The sequence below is a fragment of the Pseudonaja textilis genome, chromosome 1 (genome assembly GCF_049901715.1).
Source record: "Pseudonaja textilis isolate UNSWEBS1 chromosome 1, rPseTex1.2, whole genome shotgun sequence".
Classification (NCBI taxonomy): Eukaryota; Metazoa; Chordata; class Lepidosauria; order Squamata; family Elapidae; genus Pseudonaja; species Pseudonaja textilis.
Window position 1 is genome coordinate 51,983,891 of NC_141990.1, and position 27,583 is coordinate 52,011,473.

A 27,583-nucleotide genomic window follows, 5' to 3' on the forward strand; every position below is an offset into this window, starting at 1 on the left:
CTAAGAAGATTGTCGATACCTATTTTTGTCCACTTCTTAAGATAAAGCAGGGAAGAGAATAGGGAACACATTTTTAACTGATTTCAGTGAAGAGTATGAAAGGAGAAGAATATCACTATCAAGCCAACATGAATATAACCAAATGTGGCCATAATTTAGTTTCTATTGAAACTTAAGATTATGCAAATTACTTTTTGATAAAAAAGAACAGCAAACATCCATTTAATTAACAAATAAATATTAGAAATCTGTCAAGAAAGCGGTGCAATTTTTGGACTAATTTTAATATGCAAGTTATTTTTCATGAAATGAAATCTAAAAGTACACTCTAGATGTAAAAAGAAAAACAATAATCATGACAAATTGCTGCTTATTTTAATTGGAACTCTACACCTTGGGCAATATAGTTATCTTAAAAAATATTTTCTTCAGAAAGTTTGTGTAGAATACCTGAAAATCATAGAATGTCTATACTACCTGTTGCTTATAGACACCAACCCTGTTAAAAGTGTTCAGGGCCACAGCCACCATCAAATCTAGTCAGTCTGGCCAACAGAAATAAATGTAGTTCCAAAGTTTTGGAGAGTGTTTGGGGGTGGGAGCATAATCATCACAGAATCAAAAATGCCATTATCATGTATGTAATAGTTACTGCTCCCAAACCCCAAATTTAATTACTATAATCTAATTTAAAAATGGTTCTGTCCAGAACTGAAGCAGCCCTTATAAATATATAAGGAATAAAGATTACCAAATGCTACTCAAATGTGCTAAGTTCCTTCTATTTCAAAACTGGGCAACTTATTAGGTTAAATAGACTAAATCCACATTTTTCATAAAGGCACACAATGCCCAGCAAAAGCTAGTAGATCCATAAAATATAGTAGATGGAAGAGGAAGAAAAGATGTTCTGCTATATTGTGTAATATTTCACAGTAATTATTGCTGCAAAATATTTTGAAAGTAGTATAAGCTGTATTAAAAGCAAAAGTTATAAAGAATATGCTACATATTCATATATACAAACTATGGGTGCTTTAAACAGATAATTAAATCGCTACTTTTTCTGCCTGCTATAAAATTATGAAATCCACGGTTTGAAAAAAATATTTCAATACCTCTGCCTTCAAACTTTATATATTAAAATAGCAATTGTTCTGTCAATTACAGCCATTTCAATAAAAACTTTAACAGTAAAATTACTATTGTTAAAGCTATGAATTTCTTATATTCCATAGCTATAGTTAAAAGATATGAATACAAAAATATAAAAAATGCATTAGTGCATATCTAGTTGGTTTTAATTTCCATTTCTTATTAAAAAGCTAATTTAAAAAGCAATTTGAAGTATTGGCATCTTTTCTCTACTTAACAATATAAAAAGGCAAAATAACCTACTTTGAGGTAGTAATGCCAAGTTGTAAAAGTTAGTTTCTTTTTTCATAATGCATCACCATATTTAAATGAAGTCATTAGCTTTTGAAATGTTTCACAATAATACAATACTTTACATTTTTTTCAAAAATATGCAAATGGTTATAATTAAAAAAATCCAAACTTTGAAAAACAATTCAATTTTACAGCCAAATATTGTAAAACAAACTCTTTCAATGTTATAAAGGAAAGCTGCAGTGTAAAGCAATGTACTTTTTTCCAGTTTGTACAATATTTCACATCTTGCACTACTTTCTATTATCACTAAATAAAGCTCTAATATTATTTACCACTAATATTTTCAAACCTGAGACATTCCATGAGAGTGTTATGGGACATTTTTATATATCCTCTTACAACTGCACTATGTACAACACTCAACTACAGACCTCCACATGTACGTTAGAATCTTGTCTAGAACTTTAGTGGAGTCTGTTTTTATCAGGCAGAAGAGTCAAACATTTTAATCCTGTTCTAACCTCTACCTGCCTAAATCCCCAAGGGAATCAGGTCTGAATGAAAAGAAATATAATTAGGAAGCACGAACATAGTAAAAGTTGCTTTCCACTGGATCTTAGTATACTACTAATTTATATGATGCTTTTTGATCAAGGTACTATGAAAGGCTAAAAATACAAAATAAAATTATAAAGAAAATATTGGTAATTAAACCCTAAATTTGGTCTTCTTTCTTACAGGACAGAAAATGAACATTACTCATTAGATAACCAGTTTATAAAGCATACAAATTACTTAATATTTTTCATGCACTATACAACTAGTTTGTTTCTTAATAAAAAAAATATGTCACTTAAAATGGGAAGTGGTTAAAAAGTTATAAGGCTGCATCAATTAGATAGCTGGTAAAAAATTTTGGAAATGCACTATCAAAATGTATTTTTAAGAACATCCAGCACAATTATTATATATTCCAAGTGCAAAGGTAGGAGGTATGATGTCTACACCAAAGGTTTCATTGCCGAAACTCTGTATCTTGCATCAGGGAGTTGCTCAATAGATATATGGAAATATGCGGTATGGTACACGTTGGCAGTATTTTTCCCATGCCAAACCGTATTTTTCCTTACAATGGTGTTCATCACGAGCTTTTCGGTGAATAAGCAAACCAGTAAGATATATGACATAGAAATATGGTAAAATATGATTGAATCCTATAAAAAAATATAAAGTATGATTACTTTTTCCTCATCTCATCAGTCATAATATAATTAAGTGCAAAAATATATACAAAAATGTAATGTGAAATATTAAAATTGTAATTTTAATTAAAAATGAATTAAATAATTAGTATAAATATTAATATCGGTTTTACTATTTTTTTAATTATTGAAGGTTTGAATCTTTACAAATGTATTAAAAAAGCATATTATTTCTCTTGATATATTATGTTTAATAAAAATATAGCAAAGGAATATTGCCATGAAAGACAATCACATTATCTATGGTATATCTCTTTGTTTTTCAATTATATTCTCTTTCTGTGAAAATTCTCTTATATTCAAGCATTTTATTACATATAAATCTTTGGTAATGAGAATTTTATATTAACTATTATAATATTATATATATTACATCATATTATATCATATTAACTAATATAATATTATCATAACTATCACTCACTAAAAGAATAGAGATTTAAACGAAACAGGAAAAATATAAGATAAATTACTTTATTAACTTACCACAAGGTAGGGACCAAGCCAGGGCCATAATGATATCACCTAAATAATTAGGATGACGTACAAAGCCCCACCAGCCAGATACAAGAAGGTTTTTCCCCGTTGCAGTAGGAATAACTTTCAAATCTGTATAATAGACATATATGTATATATATATAAAATAGAATGCAGTAGAAAACATATCTATGAATAAATAGTATGTAGAGCATTGGTACCAAACCAGTAGGTCTAAACAGTACTTACGAGCAAGTTTTGGATCCTTTGGGTTTCTTCTAAATAAATTCTTTTGTGAGTTGGCAGCACGGAAAATGTAATACCCAATCACTTGGAAAAAAAAATAAGAGTACTGATAAGATGATTTATTATTTATTACCATTTCACAATAGTGATAAGGGTAACATTTATATAGATGCATATATTTTTCAATTCTATTAGGACTAAATTCACTCTTTAGCAAACCAAGATTCTATTACTAATACATCATCAATGCCCTACACCATACCCTAGCAGGTAACACAATGCACAATTCTTAACTTATACAAAATATGGAATCCATATTGGTTTTCCCTATATCTGGTCCCCCTTTACTGCATTTCCTTCCCTTTCTTTTCTTTCCCTTCCCTTGTTTAGAAATACTTTGAGGATAATGAGAGCTGAAGGAACTGAAAATTTCTATTGGAATTCTGTACCATAAAATGAAGTGAATGAAAAAAGGTATTAAAAGGTTAAAATTTCAATAATGGGATACTTGCATCTTTCTACATTATTTATTGTATTATGTCAATTATATCCCATTTTAGGATTGAGTATGTTTCCAAGCTAATTATTATGACAAATGTTATACTACTAGTGATAATATTTCACTGTCAATCTAAATAATCATTAAAAATATGAATATTGTAATCACAGAATTTGGGGGGAGGAACCTCATCTAAATGACTTTTATTATTGTTGGATTATACAGTAACTTCCACAATAATTGACAATTGACATGATACATCGTCATCTGCAAGTTCACAATTTCATCAATCTCATATTTCATCTCTTGTTGACGCTTTGTATAGTACAGTGATGGCTAATCTTTTTGGCACCAAGTGCCGAAAAGGGAGCGTGCGTGCACCTGAAACTGAAAGAGCAACTACCTAATGAGTGTGTGCCAGAAACTGAAAGCTTAGCTTTCCGGTGCGTGCATGCGTGCCAGCCACCTGGTCTTCTGGTTTCTAACATATATGCGTGCGCGAAGACCAGCTGGCCGGTGCACGCATGTGCTCCAGGGAGCTGCTCTTCTGGTTTCCCACGCTCCTGCGTGTGCGAAGACCAGCTGGCTGGCACGCATGTGTGTGCCGGAACCCAGAAGAGCAGCGGGCAATGGTTGTCATGCCCGGAGATGTGGCTCTGTGTGCTACTTCTGGCACATGTGGCATAGGTTCGCCATCATGGGTATAATATTATTGTGATTATTCCATTTCCTGCTCAGTGCTCAGTAGGGAGAAATGTTCAGTTGAAATCTTTTGTGCTGCTCTATGCAGTAATACAAAATAACACATTCTTATCATTAAGTCATAACTTACTATTTAGAGTCACAATGGCAGAAGCTGCAGGCCATGAAATCTCATTTGGATTTTTCACTAAATAGAATGCTTGTAAACTGTAGAGAAAGGGAACCCACACCAAGTCTCCAAATGCTAGCATGAATCCAAACCCCTCATTTGTGATGTCCATTGTCGTTAAAATTGCTTCCTAAAATATTAACAAAAGAATATTCAATTACTTAGAATTTAGATAAGAAACTTTCAAAGCAGCTATTACCAACTTTTCTTTAAATTACATACCCCATTACACAGCATCTTTTGCAAGGATACCAGTTATTAAGCCATTGAGAAATGCCGATGAATTCTGAGTTCACACTTCTCTAAATAAATACATTTATTTATAGTTCCCATTTAGTAGGTTATTACTGCCTTCCAAAAAAATATGTCTCGTCTACAATGTATGCATCTATGGCAAAACAACTTTTTGATCATGTAACTTTTAAAAGATAAAATATAGTCTTTTCTTGTAGATTCAATTATTCTTATAGTGAACTCAGAGGATTTAATGTAGAAATTTGAGACAAAATTGCTAATTAGCAAATAAAAGGAATATTTCAGTAAGTTTCAATTATTTTTGAGATGTCTGGAAAGTAAAGTTTTTAAACTTCCTAAACAAAGATGGTCAGCAATTGGGCAGCTTTCCAATGATGAATGCAAGTCCCCCAAATGGTACAGCAGAAAATATCACTTTTTAAATGGTTCCGGGTTATGAAGGAGATAAAAGGAAGAATGGTAAACATTCATCTCTTAGAAGCCATAATCTCCTATTCCCATCATTGTTTTCACAAATGTGACTCCAAAATAATGCTGCTGAAATTCAGCCACTCTGCTTAATTAGCCTGGTTTGGGCATCTCTGTGCATATGTCGGTATGGGAATGGATATGGATTAACTCATTTGTTTTCTCGTTCACACCTGTTTAAAATAATAAAACAACAACCCCAAATAGAAACTAAACTTTCCCTCCTTAAAACAAAAACCCTGCCATCATCATTCATTTGCCTATGAATTTCAGCAATGCAAACTCAAAACTCCTATGGGAACTAGTAATGGAACATTGAAAGGTTGCATATCGTCTCTGAGTTGTCCATCCCTGGCTAATGAACAGGAAACATCTTCAGTGCTTTCTGGGTGCCACAGAAATTTACCTCCAAGTGAAGTTATTGTACATGACATGTACCTACAGTAGAAATAAGTGGGAGTAATTTTTAAAGCAGCCTGCTTTGCAGTTTGAAAAAAAGTGCTTCATATCTGGGCTCTGGCTTATTGTGGAATATTTTCTCTGAATGCATTGCAAAGGTCTAACATAATTTTTAAACTGAATTCCTAAAACTTGAATATATTCATCACATCCTTTAGATACTAAATTATGGCCACCATGCCCAAAGATTTTGCCCAATTTGATTCATCTAGTTAAAAATGAAACTCTATAAGGGTTTATAAAGAACAGCAAGTATATAAAATATGGATAAGTGCATACTAATTCTTCAGGGTTTAAATTATAGTAAAACTCAGTGTCACTTCAGCTTTTCACTAATTTTTTACTTCCTTGTGGCCTTCATATCCATTTGTGGGACTTGGGGTACCTATGGAATAGATTATTAATCAAGTTGTAGAAGGAAGAGGAAATTATTACCCCTTTTCTTCTTTGTTAGTTTGTGTGGAGTAGCAGTTAAATGGTTGGACTACAATAAGGAAGATGAAATTTAAGCCCATATTCATCTATAGAAGTTTGTTGAAAAATTCTACATTAATTACTATCTACTTTACAAGCTTGCATATCATCTTGAGTTTCTGGAGGAAAGATATAAAACCTTACAACCACGGTTTTAAAAATTACCAATAATTCATTCAAGAACTATCAATTGCTAGTTACCTCATTCAAAAGGGCATCCACCACATAGATGAGCTGGAAACTATTAACAAGTATCATTGATGGGGAAGGCATGTTCCGATCTTGCACTTTCATCTCAGTGAAAAGCATGGCCAAATTAATAACAGCCTTTGGAAAAATTAAATTGCATATTACCCACTTTTATCCTTAAAAGTCTACTACAATAATCTAATTCAGCCAATATCATATAATGTATACTGAATAAAATATTTCAAATGACACCCTCCTCTTCACAGAAAACAACTCAATTATATTTTAATGCAATATTATGTATTACATGCCCATTTGTCGTTAGCTTATCTAGGAAAACTTCCAAAATTATACATTTTTACCCTTGTTGCAGCTATAATGCTACCATGATAACACATTTTCCACTTCTTTGCTCATTTCTTCCTTATCTCATTTTTTATTTTACTTATTATTGCGGAATGTGCAACAAGAGATTAATACTCACCCAACCAATTAGCCCTGGTCGTAACTCACAAAAGTATTTCAGATCAAAATTTCCAATGCGAGGATTTAATTCACATCCCATAAAGAAATCATAAAATATACTCCCTACAAATAAGAAAATATGCATGGTTCCTATGAATTTTCTGCCAATAGCCCCATAACAGATTATAAAACAACAGAGGAATAACATAAATAATTGGGGTTATTCTATCCTGAAATATTATTTGCCAATATTATTTTCACTTACCAGAATTTCCTCCAGGGGATAAATCTTGCTCAGGTGCTTTCAGAGAGCGGGCATAGAGGTAAATGCTCAATAATAAACTAAAAATTGTAGCACAGATAGCAAATTGTAGGAAGTGGTCATATAAATAATAAAGCTCCATTTCAAAATATAGAGAAATTCCAACAGCTATAGCTGTTAGGATAAAAGCATAGATTCCTTAAAAAAGAAAAGAAACAACAAATGAGACACACTTTTTCAAAAAGAATAGGACAGGTACTATGATCTAATAGCTTGCCATCAAATTTTCTACAGCAATTTTGATACGGGGGAATCAGAACATTTCCAAAAAAAGCTTGGAACTTTATGAAATCCATTGTCCATCTGTGACATAGTGTCATATCTGAAATGACATGATTCTTTGTAACTGGCTCGGAGAAACATGGTTGCTCATACATCTCAGTTCAAGCAAGATATCCAAAAAGCAATCATTATCTATCCCTGTTGTGATTATGACTACAGTAAACAAGCTGAAACAGGACTTGTATAAACCAATTTCCCAAACAATGGTTTGGAATAGCAATAGGACTCAACCAATCATTTCTCACTTAAATCAGAGACAATGGATTATATTGCAGCCTACCAGAAACATCCTAGACACTTCCACCACCATCAATACATATTAACATGCCCTCTGTGACTGAATAGAGATTATTCATTCTGCAGTTGCAGGAAAAAAATAAAATATTTTTAAAAAATAATTAACAGTTTGAGTACCATCTTTTAAATTAGATTTTATGAGGAAATTTATGGCTCACTAATATCAAAATAATGTGATAAATAATAAAATAGCCACAAAATATGTATTTATTTAGCATATGGCATATCATGCATGGACTTGCAATATATATTAACATTTCACCTAGTTTTAAAAATGCACAATAAAATATGAATGTTAAATAGATATATATTTAGATACCAATGCCTAGGCAATCTAACCATTGAAGTGCAATATTGTTTATATGAGAAAAATCAGACACTAGATAGATGTAACACTCAGTTTACATCTACAGTTTGATCTACAGTTTGACATGGGACACAATCACACTAAGGAGAAGATACTGTGCCCCATTGAGTCCCAGCATACGACAAGTGAGGTGCAAATTCTATTCAGGATTGTCCATTGCTGCTCTGCAAGTACAAAGACTGGCACCTTTTGCATGGGGTTATTTATATGTCCTCCTACATCTGGACATTCATTTGGCTTTCCATTGGGAATCAATGTCAAAGTTGAGCAGAAGTTGCGCAAGTGCTAATAGCCACAATAATTAACTTTTTAACAGTACGTGAAAATAAATAAATTAAAATAAATCATTAAAAATATATCTGCCTGTCATCAAAAAGCAACACAGTTGGCCACACATACTTCACCAGGGATACCATTTCAGAATTGGGAGATTATAGCTGAAAAGGGCCATCCCTGGATAACTATTTGTTATACCTCAGCATGGGAGAAAACTCAGAATAAAAGTTCTAAAGATGATTTTAGATATGAATAGTAAAACATGGAAATATTCTGTAAGATATTCTGGTAGCATCTTTTCAGATGAACAAATTTTATTAAAAAGCACTAACCCTTCATAAGGTATGGCTTAATTCATTTAATGCAGGGGTGGGCAAACTACGGCCCGCGGGCCACATCCAGCCCGTTGGTCTTTTTAATCCGGCCCGCCGAAGATTGGTACAGAATTAAGGTTTGATGTGAATGATTGAATGATTGCATTCATTTGATTTTGACTTGTAATGACAGGCATTTCGACACCAGGTGGCGGCCCGGCCCGTCTGTCAAATTTTAAGTCAATGAGGCCCCCGAGCCAAAAAGTTTGCCCACCCCTGATTTAATGTGTGGGTAATTAAATGATACAGGATTTAAAGCTGTTAAGATATTCTGATCCTAAGCAAGGCAGGGTTTTGTTATTTAATACGAGAATGTTGAGTTGAGATCAGAAGCTCGAGAGTAAAAATTGCAATATGTAACAGGTACTAATTATATCAACATCGGATTAGTAAATTCTAAAGAAACTGTAAATACATATTTACCATTTATTCTATACTCCAACCTAATTCCATTCCAAAGTGGTACCCCTTCTACAATCTGAAAAAAAAAGATATTTCATTTAAAATATTCACATTTTCATAGATCATGCAATAGTAAAAGAAATAGGATTTTTAACATTCACCCATTCTCCCACGACAACTGAGCAGACAATTTTTGTTGCTAAGTAAGTTAAGTGAGTTGTGCCTCATTTTACAATCATTTTTGCCACAGTTAACAAATCACTGCAGTTGTTAAGTGAATCATGCAGTCATTAAGCAAATCTGGCTTCTCCCTCTAACTTTGCTTATCAGAAGTCTGCTGGGACAGTGCAACTGTCATATATACATGCCAGTTGCCAAGCACCTGAATTCTGATCATGTGACCATGGGAATGCTGGGTCATATTTATGAAAAAAAAGGTCACAAGTCACTTTTCTAGTGCTGTTGTAACTTCAAACAGTTCCTACCTAAACAAATAAGTAAATTGAGCACTACCTGAACTAGATCTTTCCATTCAGTTACAAAGACCATCTGGAAAAAGACTAGAACTATTGTATCCATCACAATGTATTATCTGAAGGAAGAATGGCATTTTGTTTAGCATCCAATCCCTTGAATCTAGGTTTTATTCTCTAGAACAGGGGTGTCAAACTTAATTTCATTGAGGGCCACATCAGAGTTGTATTTGATCTTTGGGGGACCAGGGGAGGTGCAGCCAGCTTGATGTCACATGCCGGGAGGCCTGTGCTGGCCTGAGCACTCTGCCAATGAAAATAGGGATCAGGAGAGCTGCATCCAACACTCGCAAGCTCCGTTTTTGACTGTGACAGCCTCCTGCAACCCTTTGCCAGCAAAAATGGAGCTCCCTCCCAAGCTCCGTTTTCGCTGTCAAAGGCACCATGGGCCAGTCCTTTGCTGTTTCCAGGGTAGCCCCATAGGCCAGTTCTAAGCACCCTGGGGGCCAAATCCCGCCCCCAGGCTCTAGTTTGTCCCCAAATAGAATTCCAACCAGAATTTAGTAGAAAAGCATGAAAGCCTTGCCAACTCCCTTTTCCTTCAGCTAGTTCAAAATCCCTGACATCCATTCTATACATTAGATGATTTGTAGAATTCTAGTCAATATTTCACAAGAGGAATCATTACCCTGGAGAAAAATGTGTTACAAAAGCAATCTATAAAACGCTTATTAAATAAGAAAGGCAAACTTAAAACAAGAACCCACTACCAACATATACCATTGGAAACTGAGACATTAACTGTAACCATTTTATAATGGGAGAGTTGAAATAACATTTATACTACATAAAACAGGATTTTTAAAATGCTAGTTTAGAAATATGAAATTACAATGCTGTTATATAAATTAGATTTTAAAAAATCAAATTTCTACTTCCAGAAGTTTTACCTTTCCTATCGGCAGTAAGTAAAATAGGGCTTGGAGAAAGAACCAAAGAAGAAAGACACCAAATACTCTTGTCTCCCATAAATTTTGGAAAGCTGGTAGTGGAGGAGGAAAATTCAGAAGACTGGGGTCTTTCTGTGAGCACATTAGCAACAAGCAGAACACAGTTCCAGGTAGAAGAAATATCATAAAGAAGGCACCTTAAAAAAAGGTATACAAGTATTAGAATCAATTCAATTCCAATTCCATCCAGAAAGTAAGAAAGATAACTGGTATCAACTAAAATAGTAGCTGTTTCCAGTTACTTCAAAATCATTTTATCTATTGATGTGAATGGAAAGTTTAAAACTTCAGTTATGAATCAAAGGCTCCAGACTATTATACCACTATAATTTATGACTTTCAAAACTAGCATACCGATTTTTCCTCCAAATACAAGTTCTTTTGTCTTCCAGCATATTTTTTCAATACTTTTTGGTGTTTCAAAGTTTTTCTCTTCTGCATACATCTCCTGTCTTCTCTTCTGCTCCTTTCTAGGATGCAAACTATATCGTTCCAGAATGCGTTCTCTTCTTCGCTCAGACTCGATTCTTTGCCGCTACACACAAACAGCATAAAAGGGGGGGGACACAAATTGCTATCATCCACTAGTACATACTAAAGAACCCTCCTCAGGTCAAGTATAATGGCTCTTAAAGTTCTTGTTTGTTTTTGTTGTTGGCTATCTATAGCCATTATTTCCAATAGTCCATTTCCTGGATTGGCAGTCCCTGCACTCAGACACTCAAGCCCTGGTCATCTCATGCCCTCTACATAGAGCTACTCTTGAAGAGTATTTGGAAGCTAAAACTGGTGCAACATGCGGTACAAGGTCAAGTTTTTGAGGCCCATGGAGTGTGTGTATCCATGTTATATCATTGCTGCCAATTTGTTTCTGGGTACAATTCAAGGTGTTGGCTATAGCTTTTAAAGACCTTCATGGTATGGGCCCAGGCTGTCTGAGGAACCATTCAATGGGACTGACCAACCTCACCCATGCTGTCAGAAAAGGCATACTGCAGACCCTGTCAGTCAAAAAATTTCATATTTCATACCTCTAAAGTGGCATGAGTAGAATAATTCACTTCTGTGATATCTGGCTCTCCATTATACTGATTTGTGTTATTTTCATGCAGCCTCTGGATTGAAAAAACAGGATATTTTAAAGAGAAATTATTTTATTAATAGTTACAATTAAACTTTGTAGTTATAACCATTTATATTATATAAATATAATAGATATTAAGTATAGAAATGGAAAAAAAATCAAATTTATGGACAACGAATAAAGATTTGAATCACATTATATACCGTAGTAATTTTATATTATGCTTTTTTTGTACTAACAATTACAAAAAGTACTCAAAAATGCACTAATAAATCCGATTAGCCTTTAGTTTGTAACTAATATATGCAAAAACACAAATTAACATTCAGTTTATTGACAAAACATAAAATCCAAATCTTCTATAACAATTTTTAGTTTGTAGTTTGTTTCAAAATGTCTTAGATACCAAGATGCTTTTCCCATGGGAATGGTTCTGCAATTTCTGCAAGTAAATCCTCAAAACTGGAAGGAACTTGAAGCATTCTGTTAATGTTCTAACCCTGAAACAAGCCTATTTCATCAGAAACATGTCCAAACACTTTGATCCAATTCCATTTCTGAGGATATACTTCCAGGAACTTCAAACCACTCTCAGAATATTCTTTACTCTATAGATTGATCTGAGCTGGTGTTTTGTTTAGTCTCTCTGCCTATATCCACTCTTGCTCTCAGCACTGGCTCTCCACAGGGTTGTGTGCTGAGCCCCCTTTTGTATTCACTCTACACCTGCAACTGCACTCCCTCTTGTCCCACTAACTCTATAATAAAATTTGCAGACAACACCACGTTGGCGGGACTCATATCAGGAGAAGATGAGGCGGCCTATAGGTCAGAGGTTCTCAGACTTGTCTTGTGGTGCAAGAGTCATAACCTCCCCCTAAACATCAAAAAGACCAAAGAATTGATTGTAGACTTCAGACAATACAAAGCAGAGTCCTCCCACTATATATCAATGGAGATTGTGTGGAAAGAGTTCATAGTTTTAAATTTCTAGGAACTCATATTTCCGACAATCTTACTTGGTCGGTCCACACTATGGCCACTGCAAAGAAGGCCCAACAGCACCTGCACTTTCTGAGGCTGCTGAAAAAAGAATGGTCTGGGTGAGAAGTTGCTGGTTACTTTTTACCGTTCTACCATTGAGAGCATTTTGCCATACTGTGTAATGGTGTGGTATGCTGTATGGTCTGTAGTGGATAAGAAGACACTTTAGAGAGTTATAAACACAGTACAAAAAATCATTGGTTGTTCTTTCTTCTCTGGAAGAGATTGCAAAGACCAGACTCCTCTCTAGAGCACTAAAAATCTTCAGACCGTTCTCATCCTGGTCATTCGTATTTCAAACTGTTACCATCAGGGAGACACTATAGGTGTCTTAAAAGGAGGACTAATAGACTGAGAAACAATTTCTTTTCCAAGGCAATAATTGTCTTGAATCAAACAATGCATATGTGATTTAGCCCTGTGTATATAGTGGCATTTTTAAACTATCTAACTTACTATATGTTTTAGATAGGTTTTAGTCCAGGTATTATTATTATTATTATTATTATTATTATTATTATTATTATTATTATTATACTGTAGTGTGATTGTGATGTGTTTGGGGCGCTGTGTTGGAGTAGCTTTCAAATTTCATTGTATTTGTAGAATGCAATGACAACAAAGGTATTCTATTCTATTCTATTCTATTCTATTCTATTCTATTCTATTCTATTCTATTCTATTCTATTCTATTCTATTCTATTCTATTCTATTCCATTCCATTCCATTCCATATTGTATGTGCCTGATATGTATCTTGAAGATTTACAGCTAAAATCTGAAGGAATCATAACTTTTTTGCCCTTCTCTATTGTCATCAACACATTTAATTCTTTAATCTTAATAAACATGATCAAAGTCTTAAGCTTATTAATATCAAAAAGTACTATAAAATTATCTTTAAAGTTATGTGATAACAGAGTGTGTACAACATTCGCAATCCAGGGCTAAGCCATTTAGAAAATTCCAGAGCATTTTATTTCTCTCCAAACCACTTAGTGATGGAAATTCTGGTCCCAATTAAGGACTATCTGTAAACCATCTCTGCTAATCAAAATGAATTTTCTGGTTGAAACTGGGTCAATTAAAAGGTTTTTAAGATAAAAATATTGTACTGGTATCAAAGAGTGATACTTAGCTAAATACATTGCTGCTTTGATTAGAAGTCAATGCCAGAAATCCAATGTGGTTTAGTATCAATAGCATGAGGACATTCAATTTCTTCCTAGAATATGATGCTGTCATTGGTGGTACATCTCTTCCCTATGTTGACGATTGGTAGGGATCCCTGGCATGTAACTGAGTCTTTTGCAGTGAAACCTGCATTTGCTTAAATGCTTTTTAAACCCTCAAAAACTTAAGTTCAGGTCTGGGGACAAATAGGGATAAATGCAACCTTCTTGGAGGTTTTCAATAGAGCAGAGCAGAACAAAACAATTTATTTGGCCAAGTATGGTTACATACGCAAGGAATTTGTCTCTGATATAGAAGTGCAACTTGTTTTCAATTAAAGTTTCACATGCTCTGAAAAGACTTTTCCCTGATCAAAGGCAACCTATGATACAATTGACATTCTAATTCCTAAATTATATTATCTCCTGGCTAGGACATACAAACCTCTAGCTGTAAATTGAACACTGCCTAAGCTGGAATCAGCCTGAGGACTGCAGCCTTTTCCTAATTATTGATTCTTTGTCTATCTCACCAAAAATGAAATCAAACAGCTGTAAAACCTGGCAAAAACCTGGCAAAAGAGGTGATATAGCTGCTGTTATCTCCTGCAGAAACTTTTCTGAGAAAGCTATTACCAAGCTTTTCTGAGAATGCTATCATCAGATGACCAGCTGTCATCTGAATGTTTTGAAATATCTTCCCCCTCCTTAAGAAATTTGCTGTAGACGCTAGGAATGCTAAGATAGTGTTTATTAAGGGAACCTGAGAAAATCAAGGACTTTCAACAGGAAAATGCATAGAACTAAAGAATTGGATCATTCAAATATTAATAGTTCACAAAAAATTTCCAAAAAGGAAAACAGAAAATCCTAGGCTGCCTTAATGACTTGAGCTTTATTTTGAAGAAAGAAAACCAGCATTTTCGAACTGTATAATTGTATCTGGTCAATTGTCAATCTCCTCCTAGACCAGTCACTTACTTTCTTTCTGCTTAGAGGAATGAGGGAGGCTGAACCTTCACAAAATGACTGTGGGACATGAAAACTAAGCAGACTGGTGCTCTAGAAGGACAAAACAGTGGATTTGTTTTTAAGGGACAGAGGAATAAGGCTATTGTAATCATAAAGGTTGGGGAAGAATACTTAGAGGTTGAAAACCTGTGACACTTACAGTACGTGATGCTTATCTGTAAAACTGAACTAAACAGTACTGCTAAAGCCAAAAGGGGAAAAGGGTAATTTCCAGGATTTTTGCTACCAGGATGGAAACCATTGGAATTAACTTTTGATTCTTCCCAAACTTAAAAAGTAAAGCTCCAACTTCATTGGGGAGGGGGGGGGCTTTTCCAGAATTATAAGCCTAACTCAATTTTAGCACTCCAGATGAAGCAGGTTGCTACTGATCTTAAGTGATGGAGAGATAAGCCATCTAATCTGCTTAGGTTCTGTCCAATTCAGTTCCCTGGAGAAGCATTTGTTTCTGACTAAAAGAAGAATATGGTATGTAGCCAACATTTCTGCAAATACAGCTAAATATTTTTGAGAAGAGAAAATACACCAAGGCAGGTCGTTATTCTACCAATACATTTGAATTCATTCCCTTTAGAAACAATCTTTTTTCCCAAGATTTTTATTTGTTAGAAAGTTGCTACATAATGCTTAAATCAAATCTTTAACACAGTTACAAAGACCAATAATGCTAAACATTCTCTTGCCTCACTCTAGATAATGCAGCATTCTAATATAAATTAGAACATTGAACATCCTTTTATTGCAGCAATGCTTGAAGATTCTTCAGCCAAAAAGCCCTAAACTGAAGCATAGCTACTACTGAGCCATATTTTCTTGTACTTCTCATTAATGTCAATGGTAGTTGGACAATGTCTAAATATAATGAAATACAAATACATACTTCGATGTTCAGCAACATGCTGTACTAAACTCCATCATCCTACTCTCACTTTGATGGACTTTTCAGGTACTAGTGAACTGTGACAAATTACTTGGGTTCTTCATAGGTATGCACAAAATCTATCATTTCAGGAATGGAACATTCTGGAAAGTTCTGAACTAATCTTTTCTAACCCATGCCATTCCAGGAGTCATTAGGCAGTTTTCATGAATGGGAGGCTCTGTATATCCCAAGTTCTTATTGAATCTTATCATGCATTGGTTCTTTGGTTTAACAAAGAACAAATCACATAGAAATCACCAAAGTAACTTAAGTATCAAATTTTAGTAAGCATAATTTACAGCTATTGTTAGTATTCATTAGGTATAACAATAGCTATAACTATGGAGCAAGGATTGTCTTGTAACAAGCACGTGCAACTTCTCAACATGCAATTGAGAAGTTGCAGGAAACTAAGTTCCTGAAGTAATATCTTATCTCCCTTGGAAAACTACCAAGTAGTTCTTATCATTTTCATGGATGCATGCTCTATTCCAATTCATTCCAACCCTTTCGTGCATTAAATTGAAATGTAAACAAATTACATAAAACCATCCGAGATAATATGTTTACCATATTTTCTTTCAAAATAAGCATTTTCAACCAAAAACTACATCAGGACATTTGAAAAATACTAAAAGTCAATGTGGTTACAGATTCCAATCTGTATTGGTCTTAAGAGCCTTTGTCTGAATAATTTTTAAACTATTAAACTGATTTTAAAGGTATTCTTAAAGCTGCAAGCTTTATGACAAATAGATTTTACTGTCAACAGATTAATAAAATTACTGTTCTCTCCCATTTCCTATTATTTCATCTTGATTTGGAAAGAAGTGTACCTAGGTAAAGCTCCTACTTCATTATAATACCTAAGTTTAGCAACATATAAATAACTAATGAACATAACTTTTAGATCACATTGATGAACAATTTAATAAAATCTAAAGGAATTCAAAGCAATAGAAAACAAAATATTAATATAGCTTTGTAATACAACTCCCCCCATCACAAGAGTCAGGAGAGATCAAATCAAATACCAAAGGAGTCAGATTAGGTTCCCCAATATTATTTTCATTTTTTGTTTCTCTGCTACGTGAGGAAGAACGACGTTTATGTTTTGCTGGTCGACCAGGTGAACGAGATCTAGAGCCCGATCTAGATCTGCTACCACTGCGTCTCGATGGAGAACCTGAGGAAGAGCTGCTTTTTCTAAATCGAAAAGATGACACAGACTAGAAAAAAACCAAATAAAATTATTTTATTACAGCTTAACTTGCTAGCAGTAAGTATTGATATCTATTTTTTCATTTAAAAGCAGTACATTATTTTAAATAACTTAAGTTCCAGAAACATCGTTTAAAAGGGTTAATATAATAAACTGATAGGAAAATGCAACAACTGATTCAGAAAACATGATTTCTAATAACTCTGGCAATATATGAGCAATATATTGATACCCATCTATAAAAGTATGTAAGAAATCCATGCCCAATCATAACCTTCAAAAATTAATATGAATTTTATTAAAGACTGTTCAGAAACATGGTATTTGCCAGGGATGCCCATTTCCCCCTGTACTTTTTAATTTACTCTTAAAATGATTAGAGATACAACTTCATCTGTATGGGAAGATCTATATCTTCCCATACAGATGAAGTAAAGGTTGATTCTTAAATATAAGATTTTTCTTTTTGCCATTAATATGTTCATTATGCTTAGTAATTGTACTTCCCCGTTACAATTACTAATGAATGAAATTCGGTCATTATTTTTATTCTAGAAAAAAGATTACTTGGGGTAAATCTAATTTATTTCCTTTAGCGTCAAATGTCACACCAGAATAATGATACATACATAAGATTTGTGAGTTTTACTAATTTTATTAAACATTTAGAGATTTATATTCCTAAAAATATTTGAAAATTTATCCAAATTAATACATCTACTGTACTTTTTTTACACATGCTTTTACACATACTTTTACTCCACCGTAATTTTACACATATTTTTACTCCACCTTTTTTATTTTTTATGAATAATTCAATTGATGAACTCCTTCCTCCTATTTTCCTAGCAACAACTCTATGAGGTGGGTTAGACTGAGAGAGCATGACTGGCCCAAAATCACCCGGCTGGCTTTAAGATATCTTTGACTTGTTAGGGCATAATAAATATAATTAAAATGAATATAACTTCTAGGGTTGTGTGTATTGTAGGAGCAACAACCATCCATGAGGGAAATGGGTGGTTACAAAGTTTGATATATAAATAAACAATCTTTATTCCAAAACAATATTTTGGTCAAATTGAGCTTATGCTTCTATTGTCATCTTCTTCCTAATGCCATTTTTTGATTATTATTAAATCGTACATTGACAAAATTGAGAAAAATTATGGCTTTTAAATATATGACTATTCTGCTGAATTACATTATATACAGACTACTTAAAATGTAATTATGGTTTTAAAAAAAACTTTTCATGCTCCAATAATACCAAACAGAATAGTTCTTATGAGATGAAAAAGCACCTAAAGACTGGATTTCAGAAAATGTAGGATTTAGTAGTTCTAAGAAAATTATATGTTTGGTTAATTAGAAAATATCACATTATCTTTCTCTTTGGAAAATATTATTGGAAAGTTTAGGGCAACATTGAAAGATTAGGGGGTTTATTGTTTTAAAAAAGATTTACACAATCAGATGAATTCAGGTTATAAGCAGAGATTTTTCTGTTCTTGTCATGCATTTTATTGTGCAATATTTCTCACTATTGTTTTTTTTGTGTATGGAAAATTGTTCATTTTTATTATACATTATTTTATGTTTGTTTGAAAATGAAGAAACAATATATGGCAATTAGAAAAGAAAACATAGGAAAATGAATAATAATTGATGAATATAATTAAATAGTGAATTGTGAAAACAGAAAAATTTTCAAGATCAATGGTAGAGTATTTTTCATGGTACTTTGTTTTAAAAAATTGAGGGTTATCTTATCTGTAGATGAACCATTCAGTGTACAATACAAGTACAATTCAATGTAATTGTGAATGTTTATATGTATCGGTATGTATATATTCCATGAGTTCAAATTTTATTTATATTGCTTAAACAAAGTTTTATATTTTCACACTTCACTATGTGATTCCAATATTTAATAAAGAGCTGGTATGCATGAATATACCGCAATCTCTTTATTTAATGAACCACAATTGAACAGACTTTGGATTTTATAGACAAAACCTAACATCTGGATAGCTGTTACATTTGATGTCATGTGGCCCTAGTCAGTTGGTCTGTTTCCTGTCTCCAGGAGATCCTCTGATTTGTAGATTGGCCTAATCTATTAGGTTGGCTGACTGTTCTAGCTCTGAAGCTCCTCTTCGGCTTAGAAACTAGTTTTCATTTGGCTCCTTAGCTCTGACATTTCTTTGGTACATCAACTTTATCAGCTACCAGATCAATTTTTTCCTCTCATATACAAAACATGTTTTTAAATCAAATATTTGATTTGATATGTTAGAAACATTTAACTTGAATAGATACCATTTTCTCTATTAGGTTGTTAAATCTAGGTTTTGCTATACTGAACAGCTAAAATTCTTATATACAAAAATAGAACTGATTAGAACATTAAATTTAATTTCCTTGGAGTTGCAAAGTAGATTCAAAAGCAAAAGTAGCCATAAGGTTTCTTTCCAAGTGAATTCTTTAGTTCATCAGTTTTGTGACACTAATTCAGAGTATGGTCCATTTGGGGGAAAAAGGTGCTTCAAAACTTTGCAAGAATCAAATGCAAAGTCAGAAAACCTATGTATAATAACAATTACTGGACATCTGCAGATTTTAAAATGCCTCTGGAAAGCAACTGAACTAATCCCAAAATGATGTGCATCAGATTTACCCAGATAATTTACCCTATTAGAGCAGGGAGGAATGTTGTGGGTCCCATCCCTGAGAGAGATTCACCTGGTGGGACCCAGAAGAAGGGCCTTCTCCGTGGTGGCTCCATCTCTCTGGAACATCATTCCTCAGAGATTAGAATGCCCCCATCTCTAATAATCTTCCAGAAAGCACTGAAGACCTGGTTCTGCCAGTGGGCCTGGGGAACCAAGAGCGGGGTGGAGCCCATCAAATGGTTCTTGTGATCTGCTTTCGTCGGGGCAGGGGGTGGGAGTTGGGGGGTGGTTGTTTTATTTTATTTTTTTCCAGATTTTATTCTATTGTACTTTATTAATTTATTTGATTCTTTTTGTTTGTTTTTACTGTTTTTTATTTTAAATATGGTTTTCCATTCTGTAAGCTGCCTCGAGTCACCGAACAGGCGGCAATATAAATTCAATAAATAAATAAGGCAACTGAACATTTGTAACCTTTCAAATACAGAGATTAACTCCCATCATATATGACTTTGAACAAACTGATAGAACACAATATTATCTATAGAATCAGAACTTGCCCACATTTTGCTTCACAAAAAAGAAACACTTTTAACATTGTGATACTTTAAAGAAATAATGCTTCCCAGAAAAATGTATGTGTGGGTTAGTATTAGAAGAAATTCTGATGAGTTTAAACTTGGACAGAAGACAGCAGGCAACAATCAGAGAAGCTTGCTCACCACGACTCTTCTTTCTTTGCACATAGGGCCATAACTACTAACTGCTTTGTTGGACTGATTCTAGAAATGTATCAAAATTTATTGTATTTTATAGCTTGTTAGCTGCTTTGGGAGCATTATCATAAACAGGGAAAGATAATAACAATAGCACCTTCTGCTTCACAGTGTTTTACAGCCCTCTCTAAGTGTCCAGAATCAACATATCGCCCCCAACAATTTGGGTCCTCATTTTACCCACCTCAGAAGGTTGGAAGGCTGAGTCAACCTTGAGCCTGGTGAGATTTGAACTGCCAAATTGCAGGCAGCCAATAGTCAGAAGTAGCCCATAGTACTGCACTCTAACCACTGCACCACCGTGTCTAATGATTTGAATTATATATAATAAACTTAATTTTGGGAAATGTATGCAAAATTGTTTATCATTGACAAAAGCGTCACAAGAAAGCTAACCAACACTTTATATATTTACTGATTCCAAAGGTTGCTTACCCTCATATCATTTTCTTTCAGATTAAGTTCAGTTCCATCTTCGTATTTAACTGTATAAAGACGTGTATGTTCATCATAACTGATTACTTTTACTTCATAGTATAACACACTTCCAGGCCATCGGCCCATTACCACTTCTTCATCCGCAAACTTTCTTCTGGCCATTTTTCAACCAATTCTAAAAAGAAAAATGTTATATGTGTGCATGGAGTAATAAATTACGTTTCTCTTTTTAAAAACTGTGGACGTTCAAGTTCTATTTTAACTTCTGTTTGGTACATTGGGAAAATAAAGTTACATTTTGAACAGAACAGGCACCTAAAAATCAAGCAAATAAGTAAATCATTATTCCCTCCAGTTGAATGAGGGGAACGAAAAAGACACTTGAATACTGGTCAGATTAACTGGTAAAGTGTACAGCAATTAAAGGATTGGATGTGGATTCGATTGTTCCTACTTCAAATAACCATGTGAAATTATGAAATTAAACACAATGTGCAAACTCTGATCTATATAATAACCTGAAACTGAAATTACAAACTTCTTCATTTGATTATGTTAAGATTTATTCCAAAATCATAGCAATTCAAGACATACACTAAACTTATCACCTTCAATCTTTGTTTTAGTTGTTGACTAAGATTACAATCACCCTGGGAAGAAAATTTTAAGGTAATTAACAGATTAATAGCAAAATTATAGGGACTACTAACAAAATATAAGAATTAAAGAATTACTAATTATTGGTATGAAAGCTATAAAGACTAAGATACAGCAATGTAGTACAATAAAACAGCAACATACCATCATTTAGAACAAAAAAAAATCATAAGATCAAACAATCTAGATCAGGGGTCCCCAACCCCTGGGCTGCGGCCCATTCAGACCCGGGCCGCACCAGTAGCAGACAAGCACATGTACGCATGCAGCCCTACTCGCACAAGTACTCAACACAAATGAAGCTGTGTATGTGCGCGCATGCCTGCCCTTGTACAAAACCATTCCCTCTTCCCCAAGCTGCCAACCAAGAAAAGTTGGGGAATACTAATTTAGACTATATGTTGTAATAAACTAAGAATTTACATTACTACCAGTATAATGTGGAGTCATGCCCCCCTTAGATAATTAATAAAAGATCTCTTTTCTCCCTGCTTGCTGTATTCAAATTAATTTAATATAACTACATATTGCTACATAACCCAAGTTAGAAACAGCATATGTAAATTTATTGCAAAATTTTGTTCAATCACTATTTATAGTGAAATGGATAGAACTTCATATCACCAAGAATTTCCCTCTGCAGAACTACCTAGTTTTAATGGGCAGAATCTTATCCCATAATAGCTTTGCAAATGACTTATTTTCAGAGTGTATTGCAAAAAATATTCATGACTCCTCTGCTTAATATAAGTGATTTTTGAAAGACCTTTTTATTATGTTCCATGTAAGTCAGATTTTCTTGATGCAAAGGGTATATGCAGAAACCTGCTTTCTTCACCATGTGCTTTATGTAGTAGTATAAGTAATAAGTGAAAGGCCTCTTAGTTCTAGTTCAGTTTTGGGATGCAATGGGATCTTGAAAAGAGAACAAACTTATCATCACAATCAGTTTGCCATACAAACATGTCATCTGTCAGAATCACATTTTAACTGACAAGCTTGAGATCTGCACTCTATAAATATTTGAAATGTTTTTTCCCCAAATGGGACATCACATTTAAAATAGTTCTTAAGCTACAAAATATAAGCAAAAAATTTAACTTCAAAGGTCCTCTTCAAACTGTAAGTGAGGAGAAGGATGTTTGACCTGGTGGAGTTGAAATCAGTCCTATGGCCTGGGGGGCACCAGGAGGGAGAGGAAAGGCCTGTTGGGACTCAAGGCAACTACATCTATATGGAGGGAAATAAGCAGTGGGGTACCACAAGGTTCCGTCTTAGGCCAAGTATCCTTCAATATCTTAATAAATGATTTAGATGAGGAATAGAAGGGGAACTCATCAAATCTGCAGACAACACTAAGCTGTCAGGAATAGCCAACATCCCAGAAAACAAAGCTCAGGATCCAAAAAGATCTTGACAGACTTGAACAATGGGCCCTATCCAACAACATGAAATATAATGTGGAGAAAAGCAAGGATTTACACCTAGGCAGGAAAAACCAAGGGTACAAATACAGATGAGGAAACCTCTTCTCCAGTACCATAGTTCAAAGGCCTCAATTCTTTGGCGTTCAACCTTCCTTATGGTCCAACTTTCACAGCCATACATTGCAACTGGAAAATCCATTGCCTTGAGTATACACACTTTTGTTGACAGAGTGATATCTCTGCTTTATAGTATGCTGTCTAGATTTGCCATAGCTTTCCTCCCTGGGAGCAAGTGTCTTTTAATTTTTTGGTTGTAGTCCCCATCTGCAGTGATCTTGGAGCCCAGGAAAATACAATCTGTCACTACCTCCATTTCTTCCCCATCTATTTGCCAGGAATTGCGAGGGTCGGATGCCATGATCTTAGTTTTCTTAATGTTGAGTTCCAAGCTAACTTTTGCACTCTCCTTCTTCACCTGCATCAAGAGGCTATTAAGTTCCTCTTCACTTTCTGCCATTAGAGTGGTATCATCTGCATATCTGAGGTTGTTGATATTTCTCCCAGCAATCTTAATTCTGATTTGTGATTCATCTAGCCCTGCCTTTGTCATGATGTGCCCTGCATATAAGTTAAATAGGCAGTATACAGCCTTGCCAAACTCCTTTCTCAATTTTGAACCAATCAGTGGTTCCGTGTCCAGTTCTCACTGTCATGAAGCACTAGTACCATTTTATAAATCCTTAGTAAGACCAACCTGGAATACTGCATCTAGTTTTAGTTATAAAAATGATGTTGAGATTTTGGAAAAAGTACAAAACAGAGCAAATAATTAAAGGGCTGGAGACAAAAACATATGAAGAACAGTTGCAAGAATTGGGTATGGCCAGTCTGGAAAAAAGAAGGACTGGGGTGACATGATAGCAGTATTTCAAGGGCTGTCACAAAGAAGAGGGAGTCATCTTATTTTCCAAAGCACCAGAAGGCAAGACAAGAAACAATGGCTAGAAACCAATCAAAGAGAGAAGCAACCTGGAATTAAGGAGAAACTTCCTAGCAGTGAGGACAATTAACCAATGGAACAGCTTGCCTTCAGAAGTTGTGGGTGCTTCATCACTGAAAGTTTTTAAGAAGACTTCATAGCCACCTATCTGAAAAGGTACAAGGTCTCCTTCTTGAGCAGGGGGTTAGACCACCGTGTTTCTCCAACAATACGACCTCCCCCAATAGGAAGACCCAGCATGTTTTCTAGGCATAAAATCAAATTAAGCCCCTCTCCCAAATTTAGGCCTATTTTAAAACATGCAAAATGGGGGGAAGGGTGGGGGGACTTGCAGTTAAGAGCACCCCACGGGCAGCAATTCCTCGCCACCAGCTGCTCCTAATGGGCAATCATGGCAGAGCACGGAGAGCCCCCTACTCCTGCCAAGCACCTTTGCGGCCGACCCAAGACCTTCAGTGCCCGCCGCTGTTTATTTCCCTTCTGCCCATGCCGCCGCTGCGTTTGGAGCTGCCACTTCCACATTTGGAGCACAACTGCTGTTTGGAGCACCGCTGCCGTTGGGAGCTGCCGCCGCGTTTGGAGCTGCCACCGTGTTTGGAGCTGCCGCTTCTGCATTTAGAGCACTGCTGCTGTTTGGAGCACCACTGCCAATGGGAGTGCCGCCGCCACTTCAAACATGGCAGCAGCTCCAAACGCAGAAGTGGCAGCTCCAAACATGACGGCGGTGCTCCAAATGGCGGCGGCATTCCAAATGGCAGCGGCACTCCAAACACGGAAGCAGCAGCTCCAAACGTGGCGGCGGAAAGAGCAGAAGGGAAAGCAACAGCGGCGGGTGCCAAAGGTCTTGGGTCTGAAGCAAAGGTGTTTGGTGGGAGTAGGGAGCTCTCTGCGCTTCACCATGATCACCTGTTAGGAGCGGCTGGTGGCGAGGCTGCCCACGGGGCGCTCTAGATGAGGATGCAAGGGGGGGAATTAAGTCACCCCTGAAAAGACGGACTAGCTGTTTTTTCAGGGCTCAAAAAAATATAAGACCCGGCCTTATTTTATGAGAAACATGGTAGAAGACCTCCAAGGTCCCCTCCAGCTCTATTCTGATTGTTTGAAGGCCCGTGAAGTGACCATGGGATATCTTGAAAATGGGGGACACCTTGGAAGGACCAGAACTAACAGACCTCAGCCTCCAAAAGCTTCCCCACCAGAAGGCACTCCACACTCCATTTAATGACCCACACGTTCATTTAACATTTCACTGGGGAGAGCAGGGATGTGGATGTCATTGGGTGACATTTCACCTAATGACTGCCGTGTCTTGTGACCATAATGGTTAGGCTTCATTAAGGTTGTATCTCAAGGACCACTTGTACTGTTCATGTTATATATATGGTATGAAGAGCGCCTAGAAAGCATCACTTAGCTATAATAGTTAAGACTTAGCCATTTCTTAAGAGTAAATTCTCAACTACCCTTTCCGATCTTTCCACTTATGGTCCTTCAATGTTTCACTTTAATTATAAAATCAATCATGCATTTTGATTGATACACCTTTTCCATGTGTGTGTCTGTGTTTATTCAAAACAAACAACTTTTTCTAAGCAGATATTCATGAGTCACTATTCTGTTTTATTTTTTGGTCTCTGAATACTTTATTCATTAATTCTGTTTCTTCTTGTCTTGTTACTACCCAACAGTATTACCTGTAATTTTCTCCACCAGATGGCATTTATTTGAAACTTTATTTTTCCCCAAAATCATTTTTGGTATTTTTATTATCAGCATTCATTGGAAAGTACACTGCAATTATTGATAGCATATGGACATTCATTTTCATATGTACTCAATAATACTCTACATACCAATTCATATTTTAGCTCTTTTGTTCCTAATTAAAGCTCTATCTTTACTTCTGTACAACCAGCCATTAATTCTTCCTCTATGTCCTTCCTCTTTCTCTTAGTTTCACAACTTGTGTTCAGTGACACAAAGTATCTATTTTTGTTATAATTTGATACATTCATTCAGAGATACAAAATATTTTTTTTATAATTTGATACATTATTTCATGCTCTTCTTACAGAATGGCCAAATCCCTATTATATGCTGCCCAAATGTTAATTAAGACCAGTGCAAAACAATAAGTGAAACAATAAGTTATGCTTACTCACATCAATGCCATAGTCAACAAACTTAAGTGACTTTCCTAGTTGTGACGTCAAATTATAAATTACCTCCACCTAGTTTTCAGTTTATTTTGGTGCCACCTCACACTTTGGAGATATCTTTTATTATAAAAATGTTTTTATTATTGGATTTTATAGTAATTAAGTCACTTTGAACAATGTGTTTGTTCAGATGTATTTGTTCCATATTATTTACTGTACTGGAATGTATTAACAGATACTGATCAAAGTTAAAAACTGTAAATAAAACTTCTATTATTCCACTATTTTTATTTTTCAGAAACCGTTCTGACAACCTCTTCAGGATCTGAAGGTTGATTGTTTGAAATAGGAACTTGTAAAAGGTTGCCTTTTATTTGCTCCTCGTTTGAAGCAATAAAACTATCCGAATGTATTACAATGCTAAACGGATGAATGCATACGACGCAATAAAACACATCCACATTTCCAGGACGAACCTTTCCCAAGCATATTAATTTCGAAATGAATATAAACTTTGATGGGATTATCCTCCCTAATTGCCTCTCACTAAGTCCCTCACGCTCTTCGCGCCTCCGAAGGGAGTGAGCGGTCGTCGACCTCATCCAGAGAATAGGGCTCCTTTCAACGGGCTGGGCGGCGCCCCCTCGCGGTCCCCACTGGAACGATTCTAAGGTTTCGTTCAAAAACGCTCCCTAACTTGAACTTCCAGGATAAAATTCGGGCGAAAATTAACGTCAGCGGGAGTGAAAGTGCCGGGAGGAGCGAGAAGAGCGGCGCTTAAGGAGAAAAGAGCCCGAGGACGATTACATGAAGTTCGCCGGGGCCTAAGAAAATGGAGGAGAAAGGGGGGGGAGAAGGAACCGCAAGAGGCAAAGGAGGCGGCGACCGCCCGGTGCCCTCCCACCTTGGGAAAGGCGCTTGAAGGGGTGTGTCCCGGCCCGCAAAATATGTACGCGCCCTCACCTGGCGGCTACTACCCTCCCTGGTAGTTGGATACTGAGAGCGGGAGTCCTCGGAGACAAAAAGGGAGCGTAGAGCTCAACAGCGAGACGAACTAACCGCTTTTAGCGACGGTTACAGACGGGAGGCCACGGCGACGTTCCAAATCCCTCCCCC

The 27,583-nt window shown here is 35.4% G+C and overlaps 1 protein-coding gene across 1 annotated transcript; it reads right to left on the bottom strand.

The window, feature by feature from the left end:
• Window positions 1-263: 263 nt before the first annotated feature.
• On the bottom strand, window positions 264-27,579 carry LBR (lamin B receptor). Its single transcript, XM_026695683.2, has 14 exons — window positions 27,431-27,579; window positions 21,222-21,399; window positions 17,148-17,342; window positions 11,892-11,975; window positions 11,215-11,395; window positions 10,801-10,997; window positions 9,399-9,453; window positions 7,323-7,517; window positions 7,077-7,180; window positions 6,605-6,730; window positions 4,709-4,877; window positions 3,381-3,461; window positions 3,141-3,263; window positions 264-2,606 (listed from the first exon to the last, which is right to left on the bottom strand). Exons 2-14 carry the CDS (start codon window positions 21,384-21,386, stop codon window positions 2,446-2,448), a joined length of 1,836 nt encoding a protein of 611 aa, XP_026551468.2. The 5' UTR covers window positions 21,387-21,399; window positions 27,431-27,579; the 3' UTR covers window positions 264-2,445.
• Between the last annotated feature and the right edge of the window lie 4 nt (window positions 27,580-27,583).